The 14221-nt window shown below is 39.1% G+C and overlaps 1 protein-coding gene across 1 annotated transcript in view; it reads left to right on the forward strand.

Moving 5' to 3' along the window:
• MYPN (myopalladin) overlaps nt 1-12435 on the forward strand; it is a 78928-nt gene extending 66493 nt beyond the window's left edge. The window contains exons 17-20 of the mRNA XM_075216446.1: nt 701-908; nt 6958-7123; nt 8538-8671; nt 10097-12435. Of these exons, the coding sequence (XP_075072547.1) occupies nt 701-908; nt 6958-7123; nt 8538-8671; nt 10097-10269 (681 nt within the window). The 3' untranslated portion in view covers nt 10270-12435. The remainder of the gene's footprint in view (nt 1-700; nt 909-6957; nt 7124-8537; nt 8672-10096) is intronic.
• The last annotated feature ends 1786 nt before the right edge of the window (nt 12436-14221 follow it).

A 14221-nucleotide genomic window follows, 5' to 3' on the forward strand; every position in this document is an offset into this window, starting at 1 on the left:
TGATTAGTGATTAAGGAGCAAAATTAATATATAATTAATTTATGGGGGCACAATTTATTTTTCATTATATTAAGGGGGCAATATTATTGTATTATGTTATGTGGAAATATGAATATATAATGATATTAACTGGGCAATAAAATTTGATTGCTAATGGGGGCTATAATTATTTATGATATACGGATGTGGCACTACATAGTGCCCCCATACTATAATACAATTTGATTCCATAAGTTAATTATAAATTAATTTCGTCCCTTAATCTATAACTAATGATTGCCACCATAATTCATAAGTCAATGGTGCCTCCTCTTATGTTATGAATGACAAGGTAGCTCACACTACATGCAGTTTGAGCGATCAAGCTAATCAGAAGCAGGTATTAAAAAAAAAATCTCTTTTCTCTGGCGGTTATTATGGTGATTTTGACCAAACCTGCAACAGGTTAGCTGTTTTGAATCCACCACACATCACCAGTAATTTAATTTACCAGTCTCAAACCGACCTATAGTAAATGTGGCGGTTTGGAGCACTGAACCACCAGTGATGTGTGGCAATTTAAAATCGTCGCCAAAAATGATACTTATTAATTATACCCCATAGTGTGAAGTATTACGAAGGAGCACAAGATATATGTTGGCCAGTCAAGTTAAATTTCATTTCTGTATGTCACATATTCTATAATGTCTTGTTCTAACAGGTGAGCGGTCTGCCAACACCAGACATCATGTGGCTTCTCAATGGAAAACCTGTTAACCCAGATCTCACCCACAAAATGCTGGTCAGGGAGAATGGAATTCACTCGCTTCTTATCGATCCCCTCTCTCAAGCAGACGCTGGGACCTACACTTGCATTGCTATGAATAAGACGGGACAAAATTCATTCAGCCTAGAGCTCAGTGTTATGGGTAAGTATAAATATGATGGTGTAGATGATTAGCTTTATACTTTGATAATGAAGATGAGAGATGCAATGAATGACTAACTCAGAATTTACCTTGATCCCCTTAGAACAACGGGGCGTATCAGTACGTCTTACAGTGAGGTACCTTTGCGCACCGCGCAGTGCAGTTACATCTTATTGATTTGAAAATGAACATGATGTAACTGTACTGCTCAATGCATTAAAGCACTACACATTAGGACATAGATTTATGTCCTTATGCAACAAGGGGTTAAAGATGAATTCTGACAGTCCTGTGTTATGGCTGGGAACCATAGCAAATGGATCTACAGTCATTAAATCATTCCTACACAGTGTTTGGTACAGAATGCTGTGCATGGAAAGCGATATGGCCCACTTCCCCTTCTACATCTCCTGGATACTTTGTTGACATCATCACGGTGGTTTCCACAAATGGAGAGATGTTGGGTATAGTATGGTAAAGTAATGTTTTTTATGGAAAAACATGCTGATGCTATTAAAAGTAAATTAAATAATAGTCTCCACATACAAAAATAAATAAAATGTGCAATAAAGTGTAAAGTAAAAATAAACACACACCATTTATATATACACAGTGGTCAAAGTGGGCTGATATACAGTGGAATGCCATATTGCTACTCCTCCTACTGTTTTGATTGTAAAGCTATCAAATTTAATTCACTTACATTTTCTTTCCATACCGCCATTTCTGAAGTTCCACCATAACACTCAGTAAGTGTATTCTGTAATAAAGTACACATTTTAGGCATCCCTATAAATAGTCACAGAATACATTTAACACTATGCAGTATTTGTAGGGTTACACTAACTACGTGAAAATCATGGCTAGGTTAACTTTTTCCTATATTTTCTTCTCAATTCCATCTCAAAATTCAACATATATACCTGCTTCACAGCTAGTGCTGACCACTACTGAGCTTCCTCTGCAGGGTTGAGTCGTCAGCTAAGGCTTAGCTCCCCCTAGAGGAAAACAGGCTAGTGCCATATTCGTGAACCTTTGTTTCTAACACTGACATCTCTTCAGAGGCAAATGGGGAGATAGTTCACAAGTCTGTGGGGAAGGACACTTATAGTGTAGTGGATGTCTTTAGTATACACAGTGTGGATGGCTAAGTCCTGGAGGTTCAGAAGGCTTTAGGCTTGATGGCATCTAAACTTACAGATTTTTCTAACTTCCATCTTTTTTACAAGACTGAAGAAACAGATGTACTGTGTTCCAATGTCTCCTCAATCTGACACAAAGTTCCAATTGCTGGGTAAATTTCTTTTATTTTTTTTCCCCCTTGCCAACGGAAGAGTCTATTAATGGCGGACTTCTCCCAAGGTGGATCATCCTATTGCCATCTCTAGAACCACCACTATATCCGGGAGCAGCCTCGCGTCAGGTCAGTACATGTACAGAGTGTAATTTTCTCTGCACATGCAGCAGCAGGCATCTTGTTCAGTCTCACAAAGTCCCTGGGTGGGGTATTCATGGATCTTCAGATAGTGCCGGCACCATTGGCCATTGGTCACCATGAGTTTAGGCCTAGAGTTTATGTTACTATTGGCTAAACACTTTTAGGACATTATAACTCAGGCATCTATGGATGCGGTTTCTGTCACTCCCTGGTTTTCTGCACTCATAATAGCGGCCAGGCGTTAATTGGGGTTACATTCCTGGGCAGCGGATTCAGATTCTAAATGAACTCTGATGTTATAACCATTTCAAATATCACTCTTTGGTTAAGAAATGGAGCAGATCTTTACTGTTGCTACAGGGGACTAGAGCTCTCTTCATGCCTGTCAGCAATGCTACACAGTGACAGCCTTGGTTTTGGTAGTCATCCGAATCCTAAATCTGGTGAGCCATGACTGGATTCTCAATCTTACCCGGTCTTACTTGATCCCAGCCCTGGGGTGTGCTGAATACATTTTGACACAATGTGTCCTATGATTGTTCCTAACGGAAGCTTAAGTACTTTCCGGTCTGAACTGAGCTGTCTTTACTGGTCAGACAGGAAGTGTCTCTTCTCCGGTGCAGGACGTTGCTTTGAACTAGAGTATCTGTGTTCGAGGGGGTACATTTAGCACATTTTCATTCCGAATTGCTTCAGCGAGAGTTTTTCAGGATATGGTCCATTTCCACCCTTCAGCTGGACAGACAGATCCTTAATTTGTCCACAGCCTCACGTTAGTCGCTTGTGTGAGGGTTGATCAGTGCCAATCTTACTTGCAGTGACATGGCTATGAGGAGGCGGTGCGTCTGATGTCCTGGGCTCTATGCCTGCTTTAAGTGACATCGGCCACATTCATCCCAGGGCTGGAGTACTAGAGACAGATAGAAGGCATTTTTGTAAAAATTTCAGGGAGTGTAATGCCTTCACATAGTGGTGGGGGATTAGCTGATTCAGCGATGTAGTATGCTATTAATATATATTGTGGCTTCGTGTCTGTACTCTTCTTTCCTCAAAGCTGTGCAAAGTTCACAGACCCAATGGCGATATACAAGGATGCATGGCGATCCATTTAAAGGTTTCGCTGGGTCTACCTGTCCCCGCCGGTGGCTGCAGGTAGTACTCTGACATCCAAGGGATGACCAATTCTTCTGGTACAGGGCCCTTTGTGGTGGCACTCTGTTTATTGTCTGCTTGGGCTGCGGACTACTGAAACCGAAATCCTTTGGGCAAGGGGTTTCTTCCTACCAGCTTTTGCAGACAGTGGTTTAGGTGTTGTTAGCCATTCCTTTCCTACATGCTACCATATATGTAATGCTTGTATTCCGTGGTGTGAAGGTCACAGTTTTCACACTTTGTGATTTTGTCTCTGGGCTTGTTCACCTTTGTGTGCCAAAAGGGATCTCTCAGTTTCCCCTTGAACCTGAAGAATGTTCTACCGACATTTTGTCTTAGAAGGTGCAAAGAACATCATAAAACGGAGACTGTTTGTGGTCTGGGCATTTGGATGCTTTGTGGATCGACAGCTTTGGTTTGTCAGACCAAATACCTTTTTTTATAGGAATGGTGTGTACAAGCATGGGTGGCGGGCTTATAAGCCCTCTATTGTTGTTGGGTAGCATTCTCTCTTTGTTTGGTTATCTTTGAGGGGCTAGACCGATGGATTGAATTCTCTTTTACCCTGGGCAAGTTGGTGCTTCCTTGCTTCTTCAGCCAAACTGTTGTACTGGGCTATTATGTGGTTGTCTGTCCAGATTTTGCCGGTTGCACCGTTTTGTATCCCAGGATGCTAGCTTTAGGTGCCTGGTCTTACGAATGGTTGTTTCATACATAGTAGAAGCTGTTTGCGGCGGTCCAGCTATTTATTTATTTTTTTTCTACAATCAAGCAAGAAGAATCATAGATGTTACAAATATGGGACCCTCCTGGCTGAAGCAAAAAAGACTTGAATCAATAAGGGTGCCCTCCTGGCTGAAGACTGCAATCAACAAGGGGGGCTTTGTGCCCAAGAAGAACAGAAGACATTTCAAGCAGGGACTTTGGATCTACAAATACTTTTTGGACATTTCAAGCCGGACTTTGGAAATTACAAATTTATTTTGGACTTTATCAAGCCGGACTTTGGATACAAAATTATTGGGGACTTGGTGTACAGCCATTTTTGGATTAAAATCTGCTGATGACAGATGAAAACATCAGTGGTAAGTATAGGGTATTTATTATTTTTAAGTAACATATATGGTATCATTGAGGGTGTTTACTGTCTTTAGTATGGGTTTTTTTTTAATTAAAAGTTAGTGGTTTTAACAAGGGTGTAGTGGTTTATTTAACATTTTGCTTTGTGGAACTACAGGTCCCAGCCAGCCCTGGGTGTAAGGGCATGTTGGCACTTGTGGTTCACCAAGTGCCAACATGGCCTGGCTGCCATGAGTATGCTGGTGCTTGTAGTTATACAAGCCCAGCGCTGAACAGCCTGGGGTTGGTTGTCATTATGGCAGGGAGACCCCTGCCGCGTGTCCCCCTGCTATAGTGCCACCAACTCTGGCTGGTTTGCCTAGTGCTGGTTCCGTGAAAATCGGGGGGGGCCCGCGCAAAATTTTTCCCCGATTTCCACAGAACCAGCAATAGTCTGGCAGCACTAAGGTTAATACTGAATAGAGGGAGGACCCCATGCTTTTTTTTTATTTTAACTTTGATCTATTTTTAACACTTTTTACAGCTGATGGAGCTCCAGCTCTATTGCAGAACAATGTAACAGTGATGTGATAGCAAGCAGCGTGTTGTATCTGGCATGTTTGAAAGCAAACTCTCCTGAGTTTGCTTAATCGCAGCTTCATACATTTGAGACTTGTATAGCTAGAGTCACAAACAGTCGGGAGTTTGATCTCTATCGATTTTGGTAATAGTGATTTTGACAGAAGCACAACTCTGGGGATTTTACATGAAATCTCAGCTTCATACATCTGCGAGTTTCAACTCTCCTGAGAAAATCGCTGGATTTGCAAAATCGGACCTTCATACATTTACCCCCATAACTGTAAACTCTATGGAGATCCTGATCGTGAGTGTATACACACTGCATTATTGGAACAACCTTGTTCCATTGCTGAACAAGATTTTCAGTTCAGTTTGAAAATCTCGATCAATGATTTCATATGCTTTGGAACAATACTTGTTCATCGTTCCAGGGTACACACTAATGTGATATCGGGACATTCAGTCGTTTATTGCCTAATTGGCCCGATAATCTGCTGGAAACTCTCTAGTGTGTGCCTAGCCTTAGTATGAATACTTCATTAACTTAGCTCGAATCCGACCTGTGGTAGAGGATCCAGTTAATGCAATTAGTAAAAAGAGAATTTTAGAGCACTGGAGTTGCATGAAATGTAAATGAACAGCTGCTGTACAACTGTGTTACATCAATAATGAGGAAGTAACCTGGAAGTAACTATGAGTAGGGCATCCAGCAGTTTCTTACACTAAACAAGTGTTATCAAGGCAAGATTAAACAGATATCAATGGAGGTTGGTCGAAAATATGTTTAAATAATAACCATACACATAGTCAATTCAAGGCCACTGTATACTTTGCAGTCAAAATTCTGAAAAATGTTATTTCTTTTGTCGCATATATGTGATAGTAATAAATACAGACTGATAAAGGACATGGATCTCCCAATACGTGACTACTTTTTTCTGTGCATCTGGATTGAAGTATGAATTGGTCCTTTTTAGATTGTAATGATGTTATCACATCTGTCCAGCATGTATTGTAAAGTCATAGGAGAAATTACAGAAAGGTGCTTTTCACAGTCCATTATAGTTAACCACACATAGATACAAATTATAGGAAATATACTACTACATCTTTTGAAGATAAGCCATATACTAACTAGCATTGACATATTAGGGTCCTGTTTACTTTGCATACCCGTCCTGGTACCAGTGAAGTTCTCTATCTCAAGTATAAAAGTGTAGGAGACAAGCAACTTGCGGGCTAAAGATATTGTATTTTAAGTTAAAAACATCTGTTAGACTCTACAGAGCTACGTTATCATAACAAACTAAAAATTTGGCAAATTAATCATAAATGTGGCATAATTGTCAATAAGTAGTTACTCCTTAGACCAAAATGAGCATGTTTTAGTTGCATATCCCTGAAGTGCAATTTTATTTTGCCTAGTGTGATGTAACTTGTGTGTGTTTTTATGAAATGCTGTAATTCTTATATTGCACCTATTACAGCATTTGAGTTGCTCGGAAGAGAACATAATGATTTTTACAGGAGCTGTTGGTTTGTGGGATGTCTTATTGTTTATTTCAATTAAGTTCCATTGATGAAAAATGTAAAACGAATTTAGCCCTACCTCTATAGTGACGTTTTAGGAGACGACCCATATATGTAGTCCAGCAAAACTGATTTACAATATTTGGAAACTCTATATAGTTCTAACCAAACTCTAAATTTAGTTCACAGAGATGCAACAAGCATTCAGAAATAGATTACACAAATATGGTATGTTAGACTACCAACTATTCCAGCTGATGTTAACATGTCTTTTTCTAACTTTTTCAGCAAAGGAAGTGAAGAAACAGCCCATATTTTTGGAGAAGCTGCAGAACTGTGGGGTGCCAGAGGGTCACCCAGTCAGGTTGGAGAGTCGAGTTGTCGGGATGCCTCCCCCAGTCTTCTACTGGAAAAAAGACAATGAAACCATTCCAGCCCACAAGCAGAGGATAAGGTGCTGTACTAACTGTGTTGCTAGTCATGAGTTGCTGCGCTAACCATGCTGTGCTGCTGATTATGAAGGGCTGTGCTAACTATGCTATTTAGCTTGAGATGCTGGGCTGTGGATCATATGTTGTGCCAATTGTGTTGCTGATCATGAGGTGCTGTACTGTTGGGTGGCAGAAGGACAGTTATTTAGGCCAGGTCACATCCCTTTGAACCTGTACCCAGCCCTCCCTCTCACAGCTCTCTTTCTGATATTATTTTCACTAAAAATGTAAATTTAATTTAATTTTGCCCCATCATGAGCAGGGCGTGGGATATAGGGGCAACAAGGGGAGGAGAGGGCGCACCTGGGTGTGGAACAACCTTGTATATTAACTGCCCTGCTGATCATGGGGTGCTGTACTAACTATGATGTTGGTCATAGGTAGGGCTCCCCTATGTAAGTTTCCCATGGCAGCTGACTTTTTTCAACCCCAAACTTTTAGTTCAAAATGCTTTTTTTTAGACTTCTTATGTTTCTAAATTAACAGGATAAGTGAGGATAAGTTATTATAACTGTTTTACTTCATTTGAGTACCAAAAAGCAGTATGGGGTGAATTTTATAGCCCAAGCAAACTTCCAGTCACATGTTGGTTGATCTGTGTGTCACTGTGCTCTTCCTCATGCAGTGACTACATAGATCGGTGGTCAGCAGATTACTTTTATTGTTTTGCTATTTATATAGCACCACCATATTATGCAGAAAATATTTAATCATTGACATCAGTTCCTGCCCCATAGAGCTTACAGTCTAAATTTCCTATCGCAAACACACAATAGGTCCTTTTTACGGAGCAGCCAATTAACCTACTAGTATGTTTTTGGAGGGAGAAAACCATAGCACTGGAGGAGACCCACACAAACACGTAGAGAACATATAAAACTCCACACAGATAGGGCCCTTGTCCAAATTGAACTCATGATCACAGTGCTTCGAAGCATAAATGCTTTTCACTATGGCACTGTTCACTTCCACCTGCAGTATTTGGCTGATGGCTGGTTGTAGTGTCGAGGGAGGTAATTGTGCCCGGTAACAACCTGGCTATTAATAAATATTTGTTTATTTATTTGTTTATTTCTTAAATAGAATGAGGAGCTCCAGTGGGACTTGGGGCTTGGTTTGGAAGACCTGTGCATACAGTTTATTTATTTTTATAGCTACGGTTTCCATTTGTTTGTAGTCCAGTCAAGAATGGCAAATACATAATTAGAGAACATTTATTAAAAACAGGTGCACAGGTAATTGTACTTTAAGTAACAGCATTAAATTACCTCTTTTTGCACACTTTGTAAACATCCCACTTTTGTGTTTTATCATTTTAGTACCTTTTTACTGAGAGTTTGTGACAGAAATATTGTTGTTTTTGTTAACCTTTTGCAGCATGCATCAGGATACCACTGGATACGTGTGTCTCCTCATCCAGCCGGCCAGGAAAGAGGATGCCGGTTGGTATACATTATCAGCAAAGAACGAAGCAGGAATCGTCTCCTGCACAGCTAGACTTGATATATATGGTAGGTTTTGATAAAGACCTCACAGATGAAACCCACAACTTGGAAAATGAAAAACATGTTTATATATATATATATATATATATATATATATATATATATATATATATATTTATTAAACATGGGGAAATATGGGAAATTATTAAAGCATATATGACATGCAGGTTGATAATGGCCCATTCCACTCTTGCGCACTTCCAACCAAGGTATAATGGATCACTACAAATATAATGAACAGAAGAGGCATTTTACTGTGAATGAACATGACTTTGTATTTCCACTCACATATTACATGTTTCCAGCCACCACGCGCCCTTTGTCAGGGTTAAGTGGAAAAGCATAAAGTGAAAATAAATGTATAGGCAAAATGTTAAGACTCTAACTAATTCAAATGTTGATCAGTTAATTAATTACAGCTCAACACTGTTGTAATACATGGTTATTTGAACCACCTTCCTGTCAGTTTGAACAAGTCTGGCTATTGTCCTCTGGCCTCTCTTCTTTAGAAGGTGTTTTTGCCCTCAGAACTGCCATTCACTGGATGTTTCTTGTTTTGTGCACCATTCTCCATAAACTTTAGAATCTGTTGTGTGCAGAAATCCCAAGAGATTAACAGCGTCTGAGATCCTCAAACCACCCCATTTGGCACCAACAATCATTCCACAGGCAAAGTTGCCAAGATCACATTTCTTCCCCATTCTGGGGTTTGGTCTGAACAACAACTGAAACTTTTGACCATGTCTGCATGTGTTTATGCATTAAGTTGCTGCCACATGATTGGCTGATTAGATATTTGCATTACCGAGCACCTAGTAAACTGGCCGCTTAGTGTATATAGGGTATCTAGGAGGCACTCACAGAACTTTATAAGAGTAGCTCTGGGTTTATTAGTTAATAGAAAACATAATCAATGCATTAGATCACTTTTTATCAAGACAAGTAAGCCATAAACATTATCTCTTCTAAATTGCCTCTGTGTATTTGACCCTGCCACCCACCATCTCCACTGCTCCTGGACACCCGGATTCAAGCATGACTTCACAGGGGGCATGGCTGCAACTCCAGGGTTATAGCAACCATACACTCAGAACTCCCTAAAAACAGGTCAAGGAAGGCCACAGCACCCGGTTGCATGGCAAACAATACACTCTATATCTGAACTTGCAGTAAACATTCCCCATTACATGAAGTAAAGGCATTACAAGTATATCACGCTAGACTCAAAGCAGAATATGAACATAAGCCACTAGACTTAGACCCCAGGCAGGAGAGGGCTTCCAGGCACCAGGAACCCCCCAGGCGAGCCTATGTCTCTAAATAGATGTCCAAATGAAGAATGGCCATTACTGTAAATTCACATTTATTCAGTATGTTGACAATTAATTGTATATCATGTTCATACACTAATACTTTCATATCTTTTTATAGCTCAATGGCACCAGCAAATTCCTCAGCCAATTAAAAAGATTCGACCTGCTCCTTCTCGCTACTCAACATTCTCTGTTCCAAGCCTGGATATTCTCACCCCTTTCCCTTCTGCAGAAATGCCATTGAGCTTTATGTCTCAATCCCGCGATGTGGTGGAGAGCGAGGAGCTGTGAATGGAACTGGCTACAGTAACACTAAAACTGTGAAGAAAATGACACCGGAAAGTTTACAAACCATTTTTTTTCCTTTTTCTGTTCTTTTTTTTTTTCTATATAACCTATCATTTTAGTTTTTTTCGTCTCTGCATAATATGTGGAAAGTAAAATATTTAAACTTTTTAATGGTATGCGGTCCCTCTAGGCACCACTCTCCATCCAGATAGTGAAGGGGTTAAGACACATCTGTCATTTATATAAGTTGGGCGCCCTGGTAATATACACAGATTTGTGTAGCTGTGTCACTGACCGTGTGATCTGTTTGATCATGATAATGCTGTGTATTTACCCTCTTTAATTATTTATATTCTTAGGCAGTATAAAAGATCAATAGATGTTCTATTAATATTAAAATGTGTATGTATCATTTGTATTTACCAGGTTCATTGTTATGTAGTGAGACTGACACTGTAGATGCTTTAAGTTAACTGCCATCTCCCAGTATTTAAAATCTTGGTAGCTTGCCTATATATTAAGAGGAAATATAGATATATTATGGAATAAAGTGGCAACAAACTGCATATTTTTAGATTCATTTTGTGATCATTTAGTTTCTTTTTTAACATACTTTTCATTTTTTTTATTTTACCTTGTTTCTGTCTTTGCAGCTGTTTAATTGAGGATATGTTATGTGATATAACGTGATGTTTAAGGAAGAACTTACTGGGGTGTGATGGCCTATTGTGTATGTTTTCTTCTTCTGTGTGTAACTGACTTTGTAGTGGGCAGGGCTTGAACCATCCTGTGATATAGTAGAATATTCAGAAGGCTGCATCAGAACTAGGACTAATTTGGCTACTGAATATTAAGAGCCTTTGACAAGAATCATTACGATTTGACCAATTGAATCAGAATCCTTATCTTACTGTGATTTCAGTGCGTAGGCAAAGCACACCTATGGCCTCCATGAGCAGAAATTACAGAAAATATATTATCTATTAGGCTTTTTGAGAATGATTGTTTTATACACAATTAAGGTTTGGATTTGCGTACATTTTTGAGAGAGTCTTTATTTAAAGGATTTGGAATGTGGACATATTGTAAAATATGGATTTGGTGTTACACTGATGTGCACAGCAGTGACAGTAGCAGTTATAAGAAAACTGCCTGTAAGAAATATAGTCTGATCCAATCAGAGGAGGATAAAAAGCATACATTTAATACATTAAAGTGTAAAATAATGTATGTTGTACACAAAAATCCATAAACATAATACAGGATAAGTGGTGATGCAATGTGAACAACAAAAAGAAAGTAATGAGTTATAGTTTTAGATGGTAAGGTAAGATGAGCAAGCAGTGTAGTCAAACAGCAGGAGAAGCCAGTTAGAAGATGTGTTATTTGATTGTATAGGAATCGTTATTAGTAGCAGGAAGAAGGATGTTATCTTGCTACTGTATAGATCACATAAGACCGCACCTTGAGTACTCTGTACAATGCTGGAGGACCTCATTTCCAAAAAGACATTAATAAAATAGGATCAAACCAGAGCCACTAAAATGGTAAATGGGTTACATAACAAACAGTATCAAGATAAACTTAAAAGTAATGAACATGTACAGACTAGAGAGATGGGACAGAGATGATATGATAGAAATATTAAAATCTATTAAAGGTACTAATAGAGTTCAAGAAGGAAGTGCTTTTAAAAAATCTGAGGATTTCTAGAACAAGATGAATCATAAAGGTGACATAAGGAAGAACTTAGTTACAGAAAGAGTGATAGCTCCATAGACTATACTCCTAACAGTTCAGGCCTCGGTACAGCACAGTAAAATAATTCAAGAATGCATGAGCAAACATACTGACATTATTAAAACTTCAATAGAAAATAAAACACTCCCTAACACAAACAGGGGCGGATCTAGAGTTCTGTTTTACAGGGGGCGATTTAGGGGGGCAATTTCGTCCCCGCCCCCCTTTTTGACAGCTAAGCATGCCTGCGGCTGCACACTGTGTGCAGGTCCGTTCGGGCAGGTCCCTGGATCCGCCATTGAACACAAATAAGGGCAGACTCGATGGACCTGGAGATTGTTTTTTGCTTTCAAATTCTGTATTTCAATGTAACTTAAAAGTGCAATCTTTAACATAATTCACTTTGATTAAACAATCTTTGTTAATTTTTCCTTTGAGTTGTTATTCAAGCTGCTATAAACAGTTGGTGGTTTCTCACTATCCTGTGATTACCATGTCAGCCACAGTCACATGACATATGATGTCGTGAGCAGATGCTACCCACCCCCCACCTATCACATGATCACTGAGGAGGGCTGTGACTGACAGGTTCTCACTCAGAGACCAGGGAAGAAGCAGAAACCAATGCCTCACAGATTGATTTTGGAAATGGACAATGGAGTTACAAGAGAACTTCCGTGAAAAATGGCTTTCAGCTTCCTGTTACAAAGGTACAAAAATCTATGTGGGATTGCAACTTTAAGAGAACCAACTGCAACATCAGTACCTGTTGAGATCTGCCGGGTCACTTGTATATTGTATGGAAAGATTTGTTATTAAACCACTATTTACATAGCAGTGGCAACAGAGCCATCTTTATCCTGAAAGAAGATAAAAAGGACATCAACCTCACATACTATTTCTTTATTTTTATAGCCACAGCATATAACAGAGCTTTACAATCAGAGAATGCTTATTCATTTACATCAGTCCCTGTTTCAGTGGAGCTTACAGTCTAATTCCTTATCGCAGGCACACAAATGCACTAACATACCAGGGCTAGGTAAGGCAGAAATCACTTAATCTGCAGGTATGTGTTTGGAAAACCCACAGGAATACAGGTAGAAGATACAAATCCCTGCTTCCCATATAGTCATTATCTATAGATATTGCTTCGGTATATCATAGCGTCCACTTGCTATATATAGTACATGTCACTATGGTTTGTATATTAAGAAAGCTGTTCTAGTTGGTGTAAGTATTGGTAAACACAAATTAGTGGATAGGATATATTTATTTGCCACTTATTTGCATATAAACATTCAATGTTTCAGTATAATTCACCTATTGTATTTTTCTTCTGTATTCATGAAGTGATTTGAGGAGGATTACATTTTGCTCCATTCAGTGCCTAGAATCCCTCTTTTTCGAATACCTGGTTTGGTCCTAAAAACAAACTTTAAATGAACTGGCTTAGCAGCAAAAGATAGTGGATAAACTGCAGAATGTTATTGTAGTCTGAGCACAAATCTCCCACAGTAGAGGTAAACCCCTTTTATTCTATCTAGCTGCTGTTGAACTCTAGGTTCCAGCACCTTGTTAGCAAGCCTAGTGGTACTTGTAATTCTACAACAGCTGGAGACAATGGTTGACCTAATCCTAGCACAGCTGAGGAACTGAGTCACTCTTGTCACAAGTGTCGGGACTGTCTGAATTATACAGCTAGGAAGAATCTGTCATGGGAATTAATTACACCGATATGGAGCTGTGCTTCTGTTTCTAGATACCTAAGTGGAACTGCAGTAGCAGCAAATTGTGTAGACATGTCCACAAGTTTGCCAAATATTCCTCAAGTACTTAAAACACAGACCACACACTATTTTGAAACAAATCATCTGGTGAAATATCTGCGATAAAATTACCTGTGTGTCTCTCAGCAAAACACCTCATACAAATTCACATGCTGGGGGGTGAGATAGCACCTTGTATGGTTTTAGTTATATGTGCATTAGCAAAGGCTTACTGTCTTTTACTTTTTTTAATTAAATTTTTTATTGATTTTTACAAGGTACAAAGGTGAAAAACAATAACTTTACTGTCTTTCTTGTACCTTGCAGTAACCTGATGGTCATGCACAATTTTCTTGCATGACTAATGTTATTTTTCAAACAGAGATGTGCTTAATTCAACGCTACGTTAATTTTAAATTGGGAACCTGGTTGTAATATCAATGGCC

Source organism: Mixophyes fleayi, chromosome 6 (genome assembly GCF_038048845.1).
Source record: "Mixophyes fleayi isolate aMixFle1 chromosome 6, aMixFle1.hap1, whole genome shotgun sequence".
Taxonomy (NCBI): domain Eukaryota; kingdom Metazoa; phylum Chordata; class Amphibia; order Anura; family Limnodynastidae; genus Mixophyes; species Mixophyes fleayi.